At 40.0% G+C, this 23,949-nt stretch overlaps 1 protein-coding gene across 1 annotated transcript; it reads left to right on the top strand.

The window, feature by feature from the left end:
* dcaf5 (ddb1 and cul4 associated factor 5) lies at positions 1-22,927 on the top strand. Its single transcript, XM_078277328.1, has 9 exons — positions 1-406; positions 2,135-2,278; positions 3,481-3,517; positions 3,662-3,801; positions 5,286-5,415; positions 6,909-7,122; positions 12,645-12,711; positions 14,014-14,141; positions 19,674-22,927. Exons 1-9 carry the CDS (start codon positions 190-192, stop codon positions 20,982-20,984), a joined length of 2,388 nt encoding a protein of 795 aa, XP_078133454.1. The 5' UTR covers positions 1-189; the 3' UTR covers positions 20,985-22,927.
* The last annotated feature ends 1,022 nt before the right edge of the window (positions 22,928-23,949 follow it).

Raw genomic sequence — 23,949 nt, 5'->3', positions numbered from 1 at the left:
AAGCTGCTGCTGGGACTGCCGAGAAGACAGAGGAGGGACAAAACAACGTCGACACCAGCGGGCAGGCAGCGGGGCTCCACCATAATGTAGACCAAACAGAGCAAGAACAACTGTGAGCCACATCAACCCAACAACTAGCTAGATGTCCACGCTGCAGTGGTGAAGACAAAAGGCAGAGCGTATTTTTGCATGGTGATAATGAAGGAGCTGAAGGGTTGCGGTATGCGCTCCTCAGTGGGCTTTCTGTCCCGCAGAGAGCTGACTGGGCAGCCGCTCATGAAGGAGGAATTCCAGAGACGCAGGATGGCCGGGTGCACCAGCCTCTACAAGAAGGATATGCTTGGACACTTTGGCTGTGTCAACGCCATTGAGTTCTCCAACAACGGCGGAGAATGGCTCGTGTCTGGTAAGTTGACAAATCCCTCTTCCCTCTGGCTGAGACTGTTTTAATTTGTTGTAGCATGCTAACGCTAACTAGCCGGGCAGTCAGCTGAATCTCCCTCTGGGCTAGCCGTTGCTAAGTTAGCCTAGCTAACCCTGCTAGCTCGCTTACGTCAAACCATACCAAACAGCCAGCAGCTCAGAGAGCAGCAGCCCCGGACCAGTCCCATATGACAGTCCACAAGCTCATCACTGTGGCCTCTAAGTGCACATTATTTCTCTAGGATGGGTCTAATCATGTCTGCCTCCTGAAACCACAAAGCTATTTATGTCCTGAGAGGATTAAAAACCATCACCTGGCCTAGTATAACAACCTGAGACTTGCCGTTTTTGGTCTTACTTTGCACAATAGAACTGCAGTTCTATAACTTCCTACATTTAAGTAACGTTATATTAGCTGGACTCTTGACCAGGTAAGTGACATTGTTCAGATGCCCCTCATTAGCTCTGCCACTTTGATGCGAAATAGCTTATTTGCAGACTATATATTGTGTAGGGCTGCAATTATAACTAACGTAGATAAAACGATAATCTATTATAATCAATGATCATGTATTCTATTAAATGTCCATAAATGATGTAAGAAATGTCCATTGTGGTTTCCCACAGTCTAAGGTGATGCAGTCAAATGGCCTTTTTGCTCTGATCAACAGTCCTAAACCCAAAGCTATGAAGTTAATACCAGTCTTGGAAGACGTACTCAGATCTTTTAGTAGTAAAAGTGGACATATCACTAGTAGAAATACTTTGAATGTAACGTCATACATTCAAAATGTTCCTTAAGGAAATGTACATATTAGCATCAAAATATACTAAAAGTATATATATATATATATGTGTGTGTGTGTGTGTGTGTGTGTGTGTGTGTGTGTATTTATGTATACTTATATAATGCTTGTGAATGATCTTAGATAAATAAAAACTTGATCCAAAGCTGTAACACTATCCCAACTTAACCTTTAACAATACATCATGATTTATTTGTTGTTTATAGTTTGTAATATTAATCAGAATCTGCAACTACTAACTAAAGTTATCAAATAAATGTGTTGCAGTAAAAAGTCAAATATTTGCCTCCAAAATGGAGGGGAGTAGAAGTATAAAGTAGCACAAAATGGAAATACTCAGTAACTTTTTTTAAATGGTCAACTATTAATCAATTAACGAAATAGTTGCTAATACATTTTCTGTTGATCCACTAAGTAATTAACCAATTGTAGCTCTAAATCTTTCCAGTTTGTTGTGATTTACTGAAGAGTTTCACCTCTTCAGGTCTCTAAAAAATGATGGAAATGAAGCTAATCTGAGAAGGGAACATCTGTCTTTGGTTGAACTGCTTGCAACTCTAAGACATATGCAACTCTCGACAGGGGGTTGTAACTTAATCTAAAAGTTTAGAATAAACTGCCCTAGACCATAGACCTTTTTCACAGCAGACATGTTGACATGTCATAGTAGGAAAAGCACAGGTGTATTCAAAACCATTAATGATGGCTGCATTCCACTTAGGAGAGGCTCTGGTATTGTGAATGCTGACTCACTGAAATAGCTTACTGGGACACTTGATGGAATTGAGCCATCGTTAAGGTTATCAATTTCCTACTATGACAAGTCAAAATGTCTGCTGTGAAAAAGGTCTATAAAGTGCATTTTTGTAAGTTGGTGTTGTGAATCCTTGTTGTCATGTCCTCAGGAGGAGATGACCGCCGGGTGCTCCTGTGGCACATGGAACAGGCCATCAGTGCTCGGACCAAGCCTGTGAAACTGAAGGGCGAGCACCTGTCCAACATCTTCTGCCTGGCCTTTGACAGCACCAACAAAAAGGTCTTCTCTGGTGGTAAGAGAAAAGCAAACCTATCTCAGATCTCTTTCACAACAACAAGGTTTATTCCTCATCCTTGTCCTTTGACCTGTGCCGGTGTTTTTGTGGCTTTTCACTGTGGGGGCATGTAGGTAAAAGGTAGATCTGATTTAAATGAGAAAACGTCACTGCAATTTAGTATGCAGCAAAGTAACTAATTTAGAATGAAAAATCAAGTATTGAAATAAAAGTTAAAAATACAAATCTTAAATGCAAATGGGACCGAAAAGAAACCATATCTTAGTTTTTTTACATCATCAAAAAGCAAAAGATTATATAAGAGAAAATCCATGTATCAATCATTAAACAATGGCTACTTTGATGGTGCATTTAAGTGCTTGCAGAAGTGTTGGGGTTACTTTATTGCACATTAATGCTGTTGGATGGGAATATCCAAATGTTCTAACATGAGTTGCTTTTTGCAAGATTGCATGTCTACACTAGAAAATGGGGAAAGTAAGTAAGAAGCCAGGTGCTGTGGAGAGGTGTATACTATGTGCTTATTGTTTTTTATATATATATATATATATATATATATATATATATATATATATATATATATATATATATATATGTATATGTGTGTATTTATTTGGTTTACAGTTGTCTAATTTGTTATTATTTTATTGTATTGCCTTGAATATTATGGGTATTATTTCAGCTTGTCTTAATTCTTTGTCTTAGCAAAATATACTAAAAGTAAAAATACTCATTATTTAGAATGGCAGAAAAAAGTATATTATATTTTTCGATAACAGTTATTGATGCATTGGAGTGTTACAGCTGGTAAAGGTGGACCTCATTTTAATTACTCATACTAATATACATATATGTATATTAGCTGTATGTTTGGTGTTTTGTTTCAAACAAAATAAAAAAAACTGTTAATCATTAAAAGAAAAAAAGTATAAGTTGCTGAATTATGTTTTGGAGGCATGTGGTGAAGGCTCCTTACTGACCACCGTCAAGCTGCCATGCAAATAAGTCGGGAGGAAAGAACATTTCTAATAGTGTAGTGTATCAAGACTTTGTTGATATATAAATGGCTAACCACACAGTTTAAAACACGCCTGAAGGCCAAGCTAGTTTTGCATCTCAACAACGATGGAGGCTGAAGATGACAGCAGATCATTGATCCTGTGCATTCCTTCACTGTTTGTCTGTTTGCTGTTTTGCAGGAAATGACGAACAGGTGATTCTTCACGACGTGGAGAGGTAGGTCAGATAAACCAAACAATACTCATTACTGTAGCATCAAGTCATTTTTAATATACTCAGGTCCAGCATTGAAAGCTTGGTTAGCAAGGTACTGTATTTTGCGTTCACACTAATTGGCAGTTCACATTGTTGTTCCAACAGAAGGGAAACTCTGAACGTGTTCCTGCATATCGACGCCGTGTACAGCTTGTCTGTCAGCCCGGTCAATGACAACGTGTTTGCCAGCTCATCTGATGACGGACGCGTTCTTATCTGGGACACCCGTGAACCGCCAAGTGCAGGTAAGTGGAGGAGGCATATATGTTCCTGTAAAAGTCATTGGCTGGTGACAACAATAATAACTACAGTGTTTCCGCTAGGATTTATTTTCCAGCAAATGACGAGTCGGATAACTCACACACATGTAGGATATGATCTCTCATAGTGTAAAAAATATATAGTGCTGTTGTGTGATGCTTACAGTGGATTAAGAAGTGGTTGTATAATAAATAAATAAACATAGTGTGGCCTCAGCCTCTCAAATGTCGTGCACTGGAAGCTAAATGAATACGTTAAAAAGTCACTGCTCAGTCTGGCAAAAAAGCAGTGTGTGTAAAGTTAGCTGATTTACATGAAAACTACCCTGTACAGTGGTCTAAGGTTGCTTTCACATCTGAGCAGTTTGGTCCATTTTAACCGAACCTGGAGCTTTTTGTAGGGTAGATAGTCCAGTTTGTTTGGGGTGGTGTTTTCACATTCAAACTCAAACCCAAATACACAAAGTAAACCAAAAAACAGTGCATTTACAACCTGCGATTTCAACCTTGCACACATTTACTGACCTCTATATGATTTAAGGGACGATAACTTTCCGAACCATAACCTATTACGACCATACATTGCTCATCGTCTGTGTGACAACACATCATAATCGCTCTCTCATTAGTGATAATAAGGTTGTAGTGATAAGGTTGTAATTAACACATTGTATTTTATAGGTCTCAGTTGAACTGAAAAGGGTGTATAGTAGCTCATGACGGGACTTAGTGAGACTTGTTGATAACTTTAAAAATGCAGTGGATCATCTTGCATGACGTCCACATCCTTCTATTTTTGAAGCCTTCCTTGTGACCAAGTTGGCCTAATAATACATTTAGCAGTAATCAGTATTCCATGTCTGCCAGCAGGCTTTGTATGTCGGTCTGTTACGCCACTCGCAGTTTGAAAAGGTGAAAGTTACACACAAATGTTTCGCGCTTGTTTGTTAGTCGAGCTGTCTCTTTAAATATAATTCCGTCGACCTGCCAGCTGTCATGATCTGGAATAGTGGTTGTGTCATTTGACTTGTCTATGTTTTCTTGTTTCATGCTTACGTGTTGTATTGTTGTAGTTTATTTAATGTTTTAACCCATCAACCTGCTAGGGACTGCAGATGAAAATTAGCCTGCATGGCTGAAGCTGGCACATTTACATGTTGGACTTTGTGTGTGTGTGGTGTGTGTGTGGAGACCTACTCTATATGTAGAGTGAATTGTAAGTAGTTGTCAAGATATTTAGCTCAAAACAACAGATGTGAACGTCATGGTGGTGCTAGTTGAAAAGTCAGGGGATCCCCAAAGTAATCAGGAAACATCGCCTGGACACCATGAATATCAGTACAACGTTTAGTGCCAAGGTGATCTAGATATTTCAGTCTGAACCAAAGTGGTGGGCCGACAGACCGATACTGTCAGTGTTAATAATCTTGTAATCATAATTCATTAAAAAACCTTCTCTCTTCCTGTAGAGCCATTCTGCCTGGCCAGCTACCCCTCGGCCTTCCACAGTGTGATGTTTAACCCTGTGGAGCCCAGGCTGATCGCCACAGCCAACTCCAAGGAGGGAGTTGGATTATGGGACATCCGTAAGCCGCGCAGGTTAGACATTTTTCCTTTCACCTTCTAAAGTTTCTATGTCTCAACCCAGTTTTCAAGAGGAGATTAAACCCTATTGTTACCCTTTGGGGAAATTAACGTTTAGTGCAGCATCACTGAAAAATATTGCAAACGTGCAAATAAAGCACAGTGGAGGTAATGAAAACAAAGACCCACATTCTAATCATTCAAGTTAGTAAAACAGACAAAGCACTTAAAGTAGTAAAATAACCAAAAACAATTGTGAGGTCAAATAAATGCATGCCGCCGACGATATCTTCACTTTAGAAGTTTGGGTTACACTTTACTTGAAGGTATCTACATAAGAGCGACATGACACTGTCATGAACGTGTCATAAACATCATAAACAAGTCATAAACGTTGTAAACAGTGTCATGTCACTCTTATGTAGATACCTTCAAGTAAAGTGTTACCGAAGTTTGTATTAATGTATCATTCATGTTTGCGAATTCAGGTACATTGTTACTTAGATGTCATGTGTGACTAAGGTTTTATTAAATCCATTATACTGACTATTTTAATGGTCATTTAAAAATGTGTCGTCATTCATTTAGATTTTGGACAGTCTATGAGTTGTTTGTATCGACAGAGTCCACCAGGTGGCGCTGTTGTCTTACTGTTAAACTTATCACCGCTGGTCCTCTGTGTGAGGCCAACCTTCTCACTGCAGAAACCCAAATGTTTAGACCAATACGTGACTGTGAAAACAACTCGGGGGAGTGTGTGTCTTCACATCCTCAGGTTTGGTTAGGTTTTGGTTACTAGTACACAAAAGATGAGACGTCCAGTGAAAGCAAGCACTACTAAGAGTCATTTCTCTTCCTCCACTGTTGCCTCTGCCTCTCTGCAGTGTGGCCATGTTTACAGTTAGAAATTCCCTCATCTCACTATTCAGTTTAAAAATAGCGTCCGGTTGAAGAAGTGTATTTAAAGAAATACCTGTTGCATTTTAATTAAGTATTGACAAGTCTCTCTACGTGTACACGTTGTGTACATGTACCACATAGCTCCTCTCAAGGAAAATTTGGAATTATCGAACCTATCATTCTTCTTTTATGCCATGTGGTCATCAAAGGTTTTTGTCCCTCTCTAGCGAAGTTTAGAATACTTTTAAACCTTTATGTTTTTTGTTCCACTTGAAAATAAGGTATCTTGTTAACCGGACACGTGTAGTAAAAAAATGTCTTAATGTACACAACTTTCAAAATACGAACATGGAATTTAAACATCAAATAAATAATTCCCACTAATAAAAAGACTTAATGATAATTCAGTTCACAATCCTTTGCAATAATATGGATTTAATAACAAGCTCAACTGTATTAGGGATTAACTTGTTTGGATTTGGGATGCTCATCTCTTCTGAAGTCTCACTTTGTGATTGAGGCAGATTTAAAAACCACAAAAACGAGAATTGGTGCATACAAGTTTTACCTGATAACCTCTACTGTTTTCCTCCCTTCTGTCCTCTCAGCTCACTGCTGCGTTATGGAGGCAGCATGTCCCTGCAGAGCGCCATGAGCGTTCGCTTCAACAGCACGGGCACCCAGCTGCTGGCACTGCGCCGCCGCCTGCCGCCCGTCCTCTACGAGCTGCACTCCCGCCTGCCCAGCTTCCAGTTCGACAACCAGGGCTACTTCAACTCCTGCACCATGAAAAGCTGCTGCTTCGCCGGGGACAAAGACCAGGTGGGGTCATCACATCATACCAATCCTGACCTAAAGCTGTCATAATTACAAGTAGAGATTATAGGAATTTAGTTAATCTATCTATAAATCGGGATATCTCTGTGCGTGTGTCCCCACACATGCATAGTACAGCAGCGGGGGCGGTGACTTGCTGCAGCCCTAGAACTAGAAGGCTCACTGATTGCGGTTCCCACGGCTTTTTTGCAAGGTGGTAGGGGAAGACTTATGAATATTCATTAGGGAACCCATCCCTGATTGGCTCGCCCTGACATTCTTACCCTAACCATAACCTATCCCACTCCTCTTGCCTAAACCTAATCAACCCAACCGGAGCAGGCAAGAAGTACAAGCCATTCAGGGATGAGTTCCCTCCCAATATTCATGAGTCTTCCCCTACCCCCGCCCGGGCCACATCACTACCTGGATGTGTGAGGGCTAGACAAAAACGCGGAATCTCTAGATGAGCCGCAGCTGAGCCGCGACTGATTAAACCACGCTTATAGTTAGATAAGATTGTGGAAAAAAAGATACTGGGAACCAAGTAATCGGCCCTTTCTGAACACTCTCCAAACGGGCATTAGTTTAGCGTTGGTAAAGTAAAATTATATATACGGTTGGACAAAATCTTCAAAAACAAGGCAAACAGAATTTGAAGGCATCTATTTCCAATTCTAGTCAGTAAACCAATGTATGCAAACAACCAACCACCTACAGTACATACAGGAATTGTATAAACGCAGGTTCTGTGATGTCGCTCTGTAGTTTGGGAAATCAGGAAGCTGCGGCAGTAACGTTGTGGACAGCGTTGCCAACTTGCCGACTTTTTCCGCTAGATTTAGCGACTTTTTAGACCCTCTTAGCGACTTTTAAATATATTCAAATATATTCCCATTGTAATTAATTCCCATGCATGCAGTCCACATACTCAGTTAAACACTGAACAGCGCTGACGTCTCCCCCCCTCTGGCCTGTGGCGCAGTTCGATGTGAACTGAGTTACCAACGGAGTAGTCGAGTCTCAAATACCACTTTAAAAAACCCTTTTTAAAGTACATTTAAAACAGATAAAATGTGCGACTAATCATGAGTTAACTAGGACACTCTTGCGATTTAAATTTTGAATCGCCGGCCCTAATGAATATAAATATACTGTATGTCTGAAATGTTCCCATTTCATGCACATGTGCAGCCATAAAAGCAATGTCTAACATGTAGTATATTGCTCTCAAGAGTGTCATTTTGCTCCTGATAGAAGAAAACAAACCGTGGAGACATAGTTTTATCTGACGTGGTTGCTTAAAATCTAAGGAGAATATTGGAAACATGTGGGACGAATACAAATAAAAATAGAATGTATGAGTTCCTTGTGTGAGATTAGGACTTTTCTTGGTGTTGGAGGAACACTAGAAGCTGCTGTATCAGCCAATGGCCTCCCGTTGGTCCTCCTCAGACATGACATCAGCCTGCAGCCATGTCTATTATGTTAACATTATGCTCGGGTGTCAGTGGAGCTCCTGGAGACTTAAAAAGTGATCCTCTACGTGAGGGAAGGGGGGGGGGGGGGGTAGTTTAACGGTTACAGAATCAAGTCAAAACTGTACAAGAAGGTCGCTGATTTTGAATCTGCTCACCTGTTGCCACGCTTTTAAGTAAGCCCATTGATTTCTGATTGATCAGATGTGATTTCTTGTTTTAAGTGTAGTTTGGTCTTTAAATTGTTAGAAAATAGTGTAAGATGTCTATCCCAGCATCTCAAAGTCCAAGGTGATGTCTTCTCCATATTTGAAAAGCTGAAACAGCATTTTTGCTTGGAAAAATGAGTTTAACGATTAATCGATTATTTTTCTGCCGATCGACTAATCGATTAGTCAACTAATCGTTGCAGCTCGAACGATGTAGTATCCCTCATGCCCTGTGTATGTGGCTCTCAGTACATGTACAATGTTAAAGGCCCAAGCAGCAGCTCAGGTTTTGATCATATACAGTAAATGACTAATCATTATTATTATTATTATTATTATTAATATTATTATTATTCTAAATTAAGTCTTTATATGTATATAATTATGTCTGACTTTATGATGAATACTCACCATTTTTTATGTTTCTCAACTGATATTTAATAGTATACGTTTACCTGGTTACTCCTGTGTTGAGTACTAATGTAACCAAGGATGAAACTTCAGGGTGTAGTTATTAGAGAAGTTCTGATACTATTTTTCCCCTCTCGATACCGATTTCTGATTTCCTGAACTTGCGATTCCAGTGTGATTTGATTGTTGTATGGCCTGTCTCAGGTTAAACCCTTTGTGAAACATGAACATATGCATACAGAGAATAAAAGCCATAGAACTGTCTTTTATTATCTAGTTTGACAGTCAGTCATAACAGAAAAAGAACATAAATAACCTACTTTTATTCTATTTTTTCGGTGCTAATTAGGGCTGGGATATATGAGGCTAGATATCGTCTTAAATTTTGGATATCGTAATATCATGATATGACAGAAGTGTTGTCTTTTCTGGTTTTAAAGGCTGCGTTACAGTAAAGTGATGTCATTTTCTGAACTTACCAGACTGTTCGAGACGTTTTATTATTTGCCTTTACCCACTTAGTCATTATATCCACATTATTGGTGATTATTCATCAAAACTCTCATTGTGTAAATATTTTATGAAAGCACCAACAGTCAACCCTACAATATCGCCGCAACATCGACATGGATGTATTTGTTAAAAAATATTGTGATATTTGATTATTTCCATATTGCCTAGCTCTATAGGAACGTGCATAGACTCGCCTACTCGTCGATACCAATATATAGGCAGTATCGCAGGCATCTCTGAAACCGGTATCAGAACAACACTAACAGTTATTGGGATCATTTGGATTTGATAACAACAGTCAATCAATAGTCCAACATGCTAATATGGGTGCTGAATCCTTGAAGACGTATACAAAATGATCCGTTGGACAGATCATCCAAAGTACACTGTAACATCCTTTGAAAGTCTTGTTTTTGCCGACTGCCAGTGGTTTAACTTCTCACCATGATATGTCAGTAGACTGTGACATCACTGGTAGTTGTTGATGCGACAGAGCACATTTCAGAGCTCAGAGGTGCAACAGACTTAAAACTCTTAATCAGAGAGGCCAGTGAACCACTGCTTTTCAGCCTGGTATAACTAGTATTAATAACCACTTTTTAAAATTCTCATTATAGACTAATTATAAACTAAAAATAAAACAATTTGAACCACTAGGGGCCAGAAAACTCCAATGCTTTGTAGAGTTTAGCCATACGTGGCCATATGTATATGACCATACAAACCATACAGTATATACTGTTCCATGATATAAATCTGTCAACCAGAGATATTGCTATATTGTCTATAGCAGTGTTTCTCAAATGGGAGTACTGCAGAGTCATACATAATTCCTAAAATAATTAAACACTATAATAATGAATGAATTTAGTGATTCTTAACATTTCAAATGTAGCATTTAAGTGTTTTTCAGTTATAATGTTGTTTAGTAAATCAGACACTTATGCAGTGCTGTATTGTGCCTCTTTAGGCATTTTATTCTACCAAAAATGTTTTGTTCTGCACAGGGGGTACATGGATTTTCTTTTTTTAATTGAAAACAGTTTGAGAACCACTGCTCTAAACCATGGTAGCTATTTCTTTGATATGTCTGGTTGTATTGGACCATTGTGTGCAATATTGTAAGACAATGATCATTGATCAGGACTGTTTTGTGGCAATACTGGATTTTCTTTCTAGTAGTATTTTATCATTTGATGATTTTCCAAGTATTTTATCATTTGATGAATTCCAGAAGATGTACTAAAAAATGTACTCACACAGTGACAATTTGAGTCATATCACCCCCTTCTACTGCGTGTGGACTTATGGGCTAAGTGGTATTTTGGAGGGCTGTGAGAGCCACTGGGAGCCGTACTTTCAGTGTGAGAAAACTGGAGAATTTCTTAAACCAAAAAGTAAACTTTAGAAGCTTTACGGCAAATATTTCATGGAGTGTAAACAAAGGATGTCTATGTTAGTAAGTACAGCACAGTTTAGAGGAAAAGAGAAGAGGTGGCAAAAGAAACTAACATGTGAGCATTGCTTAAGTAAGAGCTTTATTCCCTGATTGCTTTCACAGCAACCGTTTTCAGAAACTTCCTCATGTAGACCCAGAACCACAGACAGCAGAGGATTTTCTCAGAATGATGTGAAAGCAGAGGTGCAGGGTGACAACTAACCACACAAAAATGATGGAAAGGAAAGGAGGAGGGAGTTATGGGTGTGACATTCCTGCTTGACATGTCCTCTGGGAACTGGAGGCGGCGCACACAGGTGTTGTGTTCAGAGTGTGTTCATGTGCCCTGGAGCTACAGTTCTCTTGAGTTCCAACCAGAAGGGTACTCAGAGAGTGCATATCTCCGCCAAGGCCGTGCCCTATCTCGCAATGTTAACAAAAGTAAAAAAAAAGAATTAGTGTATCCGCCCCGTGATTCGTACCCGCTCCAAAATGTAATGGGTTCTTCCTTGGCTCATGCTACACCCTTCCACTGAGTTTCATGGCAATCAGGCATGTAGTCTTTCCGTAATCCTGCTGACAAACAAACCGAATCTTGGCGAAGTGTAATAATATGATTTTTCGTCACTGCAGAGCATTTTATGTTGGCTCATTTTAGATAAAGACACTTAAAAGAAATGTTATTTTCCACCAAAAAGTAATACAGTCACTCGAGCAAGTCCTTGAAAATACACAATCATTGGCAGATAAAGAGGCAGAAGAATTCACAACTTGACAGAAATCCAGCAGCACAGGACATAGCCTAAAATCAAATGTAAATAATTTAACAATAATATGCCTCCGGATAGTAAAACAAAGCTAGACAGACACTTCAATTGAATAGAAATGTGCTAAAAGAAAGAGAGCATAAATAAAGGAGGAAAGAAAAGTGGACAATATTTTTAAGACGGAAGTCATTCTGGTGTGGATGCTTATGAAGTTGGTTTGCTTTTGCCAAGACAGCATTGTACAGTCGGACACTCCTGCCAGGATTTGAACCTGGTACTTCAGATATTAGTCGGTGCAAAAAAGTCAGCTTCTAGCCCTGCTTTCTCTACATGTCGCATTAAGATAGATGGATGTATGCATAAGAACCAAGCCTATCCCCTCACTCTGGCTCTGTCCAAACTTACCTGAAGCGACAGCTTTAAGGGGAACCATCTGTTTACAAAGTCTCAGAACAGTTCATACGAGGAGCAGGAGCCGTGTTGGGGTCAGACTGTCATCACATGTCAAGAGCGTGTTTGATCCACATTATGAGACCAAGCGCTGCGATAAGATCCAGTGCTTTTGGGCCATATATTATTAAGCCCCCCTGTGTGTGTGTGTCTCTGTGTGTGTCTCTGTTAAATCTCTAAACATCCGTGTGTGTGTGTGTGTGTGTGTGTGTGTGTGTAATCTCTAAACATCCCTCTTTTTTGTTTTTTTTCCTCCCCTCAGTACATCTTGTCTGGGTCCGATGACTTCAATCTCTACATGTGGAAAATCCCAAAGGACCCAGAAGAAGGTGAGTTACATATTCTGCTTGCACTGACTGCATATGTATTAGGGCTGGGACGATTTGCTTTATTCCCCATTTGATTCTTTCACGATACATGGGATTTGTGTTGTGATTTCATTTATTGCGTTTCTAGAACTATTTGCGAATCGACAGTATTGCGATTTTCTTTTCCTTCATTTCCAAAAAACTAATTGTTTTCTAAAAAGAAATGTGCACAACACATGTCATTTATTTCATTTGTAAAGAAGCACCTAACATCTGCATTTTCTGCTTTCGCTCTGTTTGGCTGGAAATGGATATGAGGTAGCGTCAGCAGTACCCTATAAACAGAAAATATTTAGGGGAATCATTGGTTTAAAAAAAAAAAAAAATACAAAATATTGATTGTGGGGAAAAGAATCGATTTAAAAAAAAAAATCGGCGCAAAATCACGACACAAAGATTGAATCAGCTAGTTCCCATGGTGAGATTTTTAATTTTCTTCCATCTACTCTAAATAGTTTGTTTTCTTTTGTGTTTTTGGTTTGTTTAAGTTGACACTGTTTATCAGAGAAAGTTTTCAGGACAAACTTCCGGTGACTGCTGCAAGGTTAAAGATTTCTGTGGCGTCGGGGTAGGCAAAACAAACATGATTGGCCTCCAGTCGCTGTAGGTTTCCGCCCCAGAAAGAATGATGTGATGTGCTCTTTAGCCAATGAGGCTCAGGCCAGACTGGTTTGCCCCTCAGTTCATTCATTTGGTCACAATATACTTTCCAGCCTTGAGTAACTATCGGATATCCCATGTCAACAGTTTGTCTCTTTTTGTCTTAGTTCGGTTTGAGTTTAAATGTTTTCACCAGTCCAAACTAACTAAAAAAGCAAAGGTAAAAGCTGAAAAGTAAAAAAAGAAAAAAAAAAAGAAAAAAGAACTGCTCCACATGCAGTGGGCTTACAGTAAACACGCCTCAAATCGAATTATTTTGGGAGGAAAATCCCAAAACTGAAACAATCCAAGAATGCGGTCGTTTGTAGCTCTGACACATTAATGGATTTTTTTTATTTTCCCCGGAGTTACTCACACTGAAAATATGTGCACTGGGCCTATTTGGTGTCAGACTAATAGCATATTCTGAGGATGACATTACTGCCATATTTCACGTCTGTATTTTTGTTCTGAAGCGGGGCGAATAATCATCCTTGTACGGCTGGATGTCTTTTTGTTTTGAATGAATCCTTGACGCTGACTTGTATCTCTGTGACTCTGAGCTCATGTGTTGTGTCTGCTAGTACCACATTAAACAAACTCCCATCATGCTCTTTCTTCTAGGAGGAGCTGGTCGTGTGGTAAACGGGGCTTTCATGGTCCTGAAGGGTCACCGCTCCATAGTGAACCAGGTTCGCTTCAACCCTCACACCTACATGATCTGCTCCTCCGGCGTGGAGAAAGTCATCAAGGTTGGTCACTGAATCTCGCTGCTGTGTTTTGAAGAAAGAAGGCTCAGGCCACGGTCACACTTGCTGTCTTTTTTAATTTTTTTTTAACAAGAAAAAGTTGACTAGGGCGCTTTTGGAGTTAAAAAAAAAAAGAAAGCGTTTTGGTTCCAAAAAGCAGCCGAGAGCGTCCTTGGTTGCTATAACAACAGCTATTCCTATAGTATCCAAGAGTGCTATGTGGAGCGGTGCTAGATGAAACAAATCGGTCGAGCGATCTAGAGAACGAACAGAGAGAGGGAGTGGTGCTACTACTGACTAATAACAACCGTCAGTCCATCTATCGGCACCTTCTCCATTTTTTTCGTGTTGTTATGGAAACGGCGGGTCTCGCTTCTCCGCTTGTCATTGGTCAGCTGTCAAAAAAGCGTTGCACTTTTTTCAGAAAAGTTGAACTTTTTTTTAACTTAAAAAAGGCTCTCTGAGCTGCAGAAAAAAACCGTCGGCAGTGGGCTCAGGATTTTTTTTAAAACACGGTTTACCCCATAGGATTATATTGTAAAACAGACGCTGGCAGCTTCAAAAAAAGACACCAAGTTCACACATGGCCTAAGACGTATGTTTTTTTAATTTTTTTTCTTTCTTTCTTTTTTAGAGGCGAGTTACAGAGAAGTGTATTTTCTATCCACTGTAGTGTCAGGATGATAGCCTGGAAATCCAGACCCAAATCGGAAAGATTAAGGGTCTGGCATTGAGTAATGAAAATGGCCCAACTCGAGGGTCGGCACCAAGCATGCATTTGAAAATCTCACTCCACGCAATTGGATAACACTACGACCAATCACAACAATAGACGGGGTGACGTATCCAGAGCCCCATACGCTTAGCTACCAGCAGAGCTAACTGGTAGATTAAACTCTCGCTGTATCCGGTCGGCAAAACAGCAAGAACGTTCTTCTCGCAAAGGAACGATTCGAGCGTCTTCTGTTCCTCTTTTAGATAAAAAGCCAAGTCTAACTCGTTCATTGTAGCGGCCAAAGCCTCTACAAACAACTGGTGTTCATCCGTAGCCATCTTGCAATGTTTACTAATGACTTTGACGTCGCAGCGCTGTCGTCACCTGTTTAGCTCGCCTCGGGCCCGCCAATATCCGATACACCGATGTGATTGGTGCAGCTCGGCTACTAGGGCATAGTAAATGAGCATCATTACTGAATGCCAGAGTGACTCGCTGAGCAAATTCAAATTGTGCAAAAACTCTGGATTTCCAGGGTATCAGGATGATGCAAAGGTTGGAGAAATTGTTCTCTAAGTGGGCGGACTAAATTTGAGTCCGTGTCCTCGGATGTTCAGACAGTAGACGTGCCCTTAAGTGAGACATTGATCTCCAATGACACGACGCAGTAACTGCCGGAGCTCTTCCCTCTGTGGAGCGGGGAATGAAAATGGATGGATTTCCCCCTATAATTGACTGTCGTCTGTAACAGATGAAGTTGGGCAGTGTTCAAAAAAACTGGGTCATGGGAAGACATGAATGGTTCCACAGATAACAGTATTCCTGAAATCAGAGCCAGACTGTGATAGACTGCCAGGCTTTCTGGCCTGGATCAAAAACCAGAGGCTTCATAAGAGACTATCAAGAGAGTAAATCAAGTGTGACTGCCGACGCTTTCACTGTAGCTTAACCTTGATTAGGCTGCAACATCAGTTTTATATTTTGTAGTTCAAATACACAACATTAAGATGTTGTTGGAGTAACAGTGGCACACAGCAGCTGCATGTGCTGTACTTCTGAGTCACTGTTTTGTCCTGCTGCTGACATTTATGAATAAACCAGGCAGCATTTGAAGATGGCTGAATGTCTCACTGATATTTGACTGACTCAGTTAAAACAGTCAGTAATTTTTCTGTTCATAGAAACACAACACATTAAGGGCCCTATTTTAACGATCTAAGCTCACGGCGTGAAGCGCCTGGCGCAGGTGCGTTTAAGGCGTGTCCAAATCCACTTTTGCTACTGGCGGAAAAAAGGGTCCGTGCGCGTGGTTCAAAAGGGTTAGTGTCTTCATTAATTCATAGGTGTGTTTTGGGCGTAAGATGCAATAAACCAATCAGAGCGTCATCTCCCATTCCCTTTAAAAGCCAGGCGTGTTTGGACCTTGGCGCATTGCTATTATGATGGCGGATTTGCACCGTAATATTTTTATTTGTAATCTTTTGCGTGTGTTCGTGTTCTGCTGCGCTTCCCTGTGTGTGTAACAAGCATAGTGCGCGCGCGCTGTGCATAAGCCTAGGCGCATTTTAGTAATGCTCTGTTAAAATAACAGTGAAATGCTGCGCTATTGACTTTAGACCAGGTTTTTGTCGGTCAATGGCGCGATCACTTCCCGCTGCCTCAAGATAGCAATACGCTCAGAATGCACCTGAACACACCTCCCTGTAAGACCAGCACGCCCATGGGCGCAAAGATGGGCGCAGGTCCATTTGCTATTTAAACGACGCGGGCGCTGGACGGCAAATTGACAACTGCGTCGGTCTGAAACTAGCAAAGACAGTCTAGTGTCGGCTTTGCGCTGCGCTGCGCCGGGTGCAGAGATAGGGCCCTTAGGATGTAACCATACACTCAACTCCCTATTCAATATGATTCACGATTTATTTTTATGTTCACAATACGAATTTCTCACAATTTTTTATTTTTTTTTTAAACAGAATGAGCTGCAGACAAATGACTGAAAAACATTCCTTTATTTATATAAACAACAGATGTGTCCGCCTATCAAAGTGCAACTGAAATTGTATTTTATCCTAAATAACAAAAATTAAGTAAAAAAAAAATAAATAATAATAATTAGATTCTCAAAACAAATCCCACATCAAAATAACTAAATAAATAGAAATTCAAATAAATAAACTAAGAAGACGCAGTGATCTCTGAAGTCAAACAAGTGAAATCTAAAGTAGGTCACGCCCCAGGCCGTTTAAAACTTGCATCGCGATTCATTTAAAAACAATTTTTATATCCACTGCTTGTAATCTTTACACATTTATATTGATTTTTAATTGATTCACGATGCACCGTTGCACCCCGAGAACACATGCCGTTTTCTTATCCTTTACAGGATCCATCAGTGAGCTGTCCACTCCCCTACATTGTGTGTGTATAAATATTGAATTAGTCCCTTCAGTTCCTTAAGTTTTGTCGCTGAAAATAAGTGCATGTAATAAAATAAGAGCACCTTAACATGATTAACGACTCGACGCACCTAACACGATACGTCACACGGGTTGTATCGGCGTCCTGTCCCTTTGATATCATGGTTTATGTCTGTGCAAATATATATTTTGTCACATGAAGTTGCATTTGTCAGTAAGCAACTGGATTGCCAATTTTGTCCCAAAACTACAGTAAAATTGTTGGTAATTACAGTTGAATTAGAGGTGTCTAAAATGCTTCCTCATTCTCTCTCCATCTTAACTTGAATAGAATTACTCGTCCGACTGAGACCTTTATCAGGTTAAGGTAATCAGACGATGTTATTTCCTACTCAGATTATTTTAACTGGTCCTTGCAAACACTCTTAAAATCCATATAGTACAAGGAGAAACCGTTCACACGGAAGCATTTGCACAAGGGTGAGAAAGATTCAGCTTCCTCTTTGTCAGTACAGTAACACAATCGCTCTGTTCTGTACATTTTACTGTACAGAGTGAAAGGTGATACAGGTCCAGGTGTTCTGTAAAAAGAGGCTATAAATAAAATCTGTCAAACTGACCTTGGACTCTCCACTTCACCCCGGACTTTCCACCGGGCCCGTCTGTGCTGTGTTCCGGCTGCGCCGAGGTTTTGTTCCATCCTCCGCCACGCGCCATATAGGGACCACACGATATGAGGAAAATATCTCATTGCGGTTCTTTTGACTGATATTGCGATATGATTCACGATATTGGAGGGAATGATCATTTTTGTATCATTATTCTCCTTTTCATTGAAAAATATATATAAAAAAAAAAATTATATATATATGTATATATATATATATATGTGTGTATATATATATATATGTATATATATGTGTATATATATATATATGTATGTATATATATATGTATGTGTATATATATGTGTATATATATGTGTATATATATGTGTATATATGTGTATATATATATATATGTGTATATATATATATGTGTATATATATGTATATATGTGTATATATATGTGTATATATATGTATATATATTATATATATGTATATATATCAAGATATATATATGTATATATACTTATATATATATATGTATATATATGTATATATATGTATGTATATATATATATATATATGTATATATATATGTATATATATACGTATATATATACAATATATATCGTGTATATGTATATATATGTATATATATGTATGTATATATATATATATATATATGTATATATATATATATGTATATATATATGTATATGTATATATGTGTATATATATATATGATATATGTATATATATATATATGTGTATATATATATATATGTGTATATATATATATATGTATATGTATATATATATATATATATATATGTATGTATATATATATATATATATATATATATATATATATATGTATGTATATGTATATGTATATGTATATGTATATATATATATATATAGTTATATATATATATATATATATATATATATATATATATATATATATATATATATATGTATGTATATATATATATATATGTGTATATATATATGTAAGGAATAAAAAATGACTATAGTGTGATTTATGCGAGGATCTGTACCAAACAAAGATTTTCTCTGTAGGATAGGATTTGTAGGCCGGGACATCTCTGCAGCACCACAATACTTTATTTTAGAATGGTTTGACACATATTTTGCCTTTAACAAATATTGGGCCCCCCTGCAATTTGGATATTGCACTAGTTCATATTGCGATTTTGATAAAATTGCGATTAATTGTGCAGACCTAGCGCCATACCAAACCGGGAGCGTCTCAGAAGCGGAGCGTCTTGCCTGCCCGACTCGCAGATTTGATCATCTCTATAAGTACTCTAGAAGTTTAATAAGCTAGTATCTACCTTCCACTCCAAGCGCTCCTGCAGTAAAACTCCATGCATGCCTTCTCTTTTCTGGCATTGTCCTTTATAAAAAAGGATCTGTGGTGTCGTATTATGTTTTTCCACGTCCAAGATGAAACTTGTCGTCCATGGTGTTGTAGAGGAGACATGTACGATATTGGGGGGGGGAGTGTCTTTAGGTAAATTGACTGGACCTGGCGCATATCTTTAGCGGAGATCCGCATCACGCATGCTTCTGGGACGCCCCGCGCCGACGCACCCGGTGGAAAATAGGGGTCACTTTTTCTCCATTCATTCTGCCTTCTTCTCTGTCCAACTTTAAATCATTTTTCTTTGTCTCCATCCTCTCCCTTTAATCATCCCGTCCTCGTGACTTCATTCCTCCATCCACATCTCTGTCCATTACTCCTCCCCATCTGTTTCTCCGTCCGTCTCAGGTGTGGAGTCCCTACCAGCAGCCCGAGAGTCTAGGTGACCTGGAGGGCCGCGTGGAGGACAAGTCCCGCAGCCTCTACACCCACGAGGAGTACATCAGCCTGGTGCTGAACAGCGGCAGCGGCCTGTCCCACGACTATGTCAGCCAGTCCATCCAGGAGGACCCGCGCATGATGGCGTTCTTCGACTCGCTGGTGCGTCGAGAGATCGAAGGCTGGAGCTCCGACTCTGACAGCGACCTGAGCGAGGAGGCCATCATGCAGCTCCACGCCCGGGGACGCCGCGCCACCAGGGCCACGCCCACACCTCCGGCCGCCGTCCCTGCAGCCGCTCACCACAGCGACTCGGACAACTCGTCATCGTCCTCTCTGGCCAGACCCGACGCCTCCGGAGGGGAGGAGCGAGCAGCAGCGGAGGCAGAGGAGTGGCCGAGGAGACGGAGCAGGCACCAGCGGCATCAGTCCGGCTTCCTCGTAAACGAGGACTCAGACTCGAGCGAGTTTTGGCTGGACCCCATGCCCCGGCCTCGCTCGCCGAGCCCTAGGGACAACTCCACGCTGTCCAGCCCCCCCTCTTCTCCTTCACTGCCCGCCGGAGCCTCCAGCTCCTCCACTTCCACTTCCAGCTCCAGCAGCGACGACGAAGAGCGGCGTAGCGCGGTGAGGCGGCGCAACGTCATGAGGCGGCGGCGCACACACGTTGTCTCCAGAGCCGGGGATCGACCCGAGTCCGTGCAGACTCTGTTTTCGGCCGTCGACTCCTGCAGTTACCCATCGATATCAATCGAAGACATGTCTTCATCGTCTGGCGAGGTCCAAAACTCTCTCCAACTCAAGCCCAGCGCCTGCCATGCCAAAGACGAGGACAAATGTCTGAGCCCTTCGGACTTTGTCTGTCTGAGTCCAGTCATGTCCTCCGAGAGCCAAGGGAACGAGGAAGGGAGTGACAAGACGGAGCTGGAAAGACATCCAGCCGCGTCTCAGCGCTCGCTGGACGGACGCAAGACTGAAGAAAGCGCTGCTTTGGACAGCTCTGATAGCGGAGAGGCTTGTAGCAGCTCGGCGGCTTTAGACAGTAACTCTCCGAGCCGACGTAGCCCCGGGGTGAACGGGCGACACCGGACTGTAGCACCTTACGTGAGAGAGAGCCTCCACGTCTCCTCAGAATCGGAGGAAGAGCCCGGCGTTACACCCGAAGACACCCGACCGCAGAGAGAAAAAGGCCCGGCACAGAGCGCTCTGAAGCGGACTCACGTGGGATCAGAGGAGGGCGAGTCAGGCTCCTCGCCCTCAGAGAAGAAGTTAAAAACATAACGATAACTCTTTCTCATCTCGGAAAGAAATCGTTTGTTAACCGACTTAATTTAGGAAGTGGGTTTTCTATGGGTTTCTACAACTCAGCTTTTTCATTTTGCGTCTTGTACGTCGCGTGACATGTCATATGAACTCATTAAGGAACTTAAAAAAAGAAAAGGAAAAAGAAAGTGCTGTTAATTTTTGTTGTTTACGAACAAATGAATTGGACAATGTCATCCTTCTTTTTGGTCAAACCAGGGATGACAATAAAAGATGTAAAATATAAACACAAGTTAAATATTGTTGATAGCTAATGCCATTTTGAAGTGAAACACATTTATTTTCCTGCAGCGTCAGTGTTTGTTTCTCATGCTCTGGTTGTGGCAGAGAGCTCCACCCAGGATTTGAGACTCCTCCAACCATAGCAAAAGAAGAATGTCTGTCTTATGGAGGACAAAAGCTTTGCAGCATTTTTTTTCATTTCTACGGTTTCATACTGAGCGTAAATCTAATTGGGCTTATTATTATTATAATTTTTTTTAAGTGATTCTTGGTTGAGACTGCTTCAGGGTGTCTGAAGAATTGACTGTGTCTGTGTGAAATCTTAAGGAGCACCAGTTGTTTAAGCTGTGCATTGAAATGATGCTTTCAGTGTCTCCAGCAATTGTTTTTTGTCCCATTTATCCAGCCCCTGGGTACCATTACAAGCCAGCGCTCGCTTTTGTTTTCTTGCAATTAAAGAATAATTTGTTCTCCAGTGACAACAGCACAGCTTCTTCCTAAGGCTTCCCTGATTCACAACAGAGTCTGAAATATTGACTTTTTCTGACACACGTCTGTCTGAAATGAAGGGGGAATTAGTTATTTTGCTGTATATCTGAGTCCTTAACTACTTATTGCCAACAGAGTTACCATGGCAACCCAGCTTCAACTCTCCTGTGAAAGAAATCTGTTCGGCTGGTCGTGACCTTCCCTAACCAATGCTGGCCAGAATAGAATATTTTATTGACTCAACTAAAAGCTAATCTTTGTTTTCATTAAGAGAATAGTTAAATCAGTTATTACTATAGCAGGCTGCCACTCTGAATAAAACATATCACTGAGAATTAAAATGATAATTGAGATATCACAAATAGTTCATGTCTACCTCTGATATAAAAAAAACTTTTAGTTTGGAACATTTAGTGCCAAAGTTTCAGGCCACTGTAAAAATGTATTTAAATCAGATTACAAAACAAGCTCACCACAATGTCCCATTTAGTAGAGGTTCCATTTCCATCTTTCTGAGCACTCTGAGGACATGTTGGCTTAAAGGTTGAGATTGAAAGTTCATACTTGACTTGGAAACTAGGGGTGGGAAAAATAATCGATTCTTAGATGCATCGCGATTCTGATAAGTCAATAATCGATTAAATAAATAGTGTGGCTTTTTATTTAAGTCTCCAGACAAGTACAAATCATTAAACCGAGTGACTGAAAGAGGATGGGATAATGGACAAACAACTTAGAGTTTAGGCTAGAGTGCAGGAAAACAAAAAACCACACCAAAATGGCCAAAAGGAAAAGAAATTAAATTTGGTATATATACACATGATCTAATAAGACATACATAAAATAATTAGGCCAAACACATATAGGCTGTTTATCTACTTTATCACGTGACATCTGACCACCTCATGTTCCATGTTCTAAGAAGCCAATTCTCCACCTTTAAACATGGCTGAGCCTCTGACATGGAAGATTAGCGTGAGAGAAGGTGACTTTCACAGCATGTTTAAGGCTTAATCATGGACTGACTACAAAACAAAAACCTCACTAGATAAAACATTTCATTCAAACTTGTGTGTGACAAATAGATGTCAAAATCTAAGCTTTGTGTTTTTACTCCTGGTTTCTGATGTTAAGCACTTTGGATACCTGTTGGTTGCTGTAAAGTGCTATATAAATACATTTTGATTGATTTGTCTAGGAAGTGATTAGCAAACTCAGACTTATATGTATATTTTTTTAAATCACGCATGGAAATGTACATAAAAAAATAGTTTAGCATTTCGATAATCGGTTTAGAATCGAATTGTTGGCCTCTGAATCGGAATGGAATCGTGAGGTGCCAAGAGATTCCCACCCCTATTGGAAACACGACACAAAACAGTGTCACCACAAGGAAATGGAAATGTAAGCATCTACAATAATCTACGAAACTGGACAAACTCCATCTGCTCAGTGATGTAATCCAAACCTCCAGAACTAAATGGACCTTGTTTTGTTAACTACTATTTCCAAGTTCAGGAATAACTTTCAATCTCAGCTGTAGTTTAAGCTGTTTTTCTAGGTAGTGATTAGAACTTTAAAAAAAAAAGAAGCATTTATTTAAGTGTCTTGGAACACTTTCCCCCATAAGTGGTTCTTCAGTTTCTCGTGTGTACACTTCATGGTATATAAAGTCTGGAGAATTTCCTGGAACTCCTCTCTGACTTTGGCTACTTGTCATGTTCTGCATCAAGTCAGCAACAGAGTGTTTATAAACTCATGTCCACTAGGGACATAGCCAGGATTTTAGACATACTGAGGTACAAGGTCCCCAAATGCACCCCCCAAAAAACAAAAATAAATTTGTCAATTTTGTCATTTGAAATGCATTCAACTGATCAATTATATTTTCTGTAAATAAAATGTAGCAACATAAATGAATGCTAAATGCTGTTTGAAAGCCTCTCGACACGGTCAGACATATTCTGATGAATAAATTGTCAATCCCTTATCTATTTATCTATTTTTGCCAGCTTAAAAGAAGCCAAAACTAATTAAAAAAAATATTACTCAATGATCTTTAAATATAAAAATACTGAAATCGACTTAAATATCTACCGTGTGCATTTTTGTATTCCCAGAAATATAACAGGGAACATGACCTCAGTGGTTTTGGGATTTGCTCACTATAAATATCACAATATGTCAGGAAACTGAAATAGGGGGTTATCAA

The sequence above is a fragment of the Sander vitreus genome, chromosome 20, assembly GCF_031162955.1.
Source record: "Sander vitreus isolate 19-12246 chromosome 20, sanVit1, whole genome shotgun sequence".
Classification (NCBI taxonomy): Eukaryota; Metazoa; Chordata; class Actinopteri; order Perciformes; family Percidae; genus Sander; species Sander vitreus.
The sequence above is the reverse complement of the archived record's forward strand: the minus strand, read 5'-3'. Positions and strand labels throughout refer to the sequence as shown.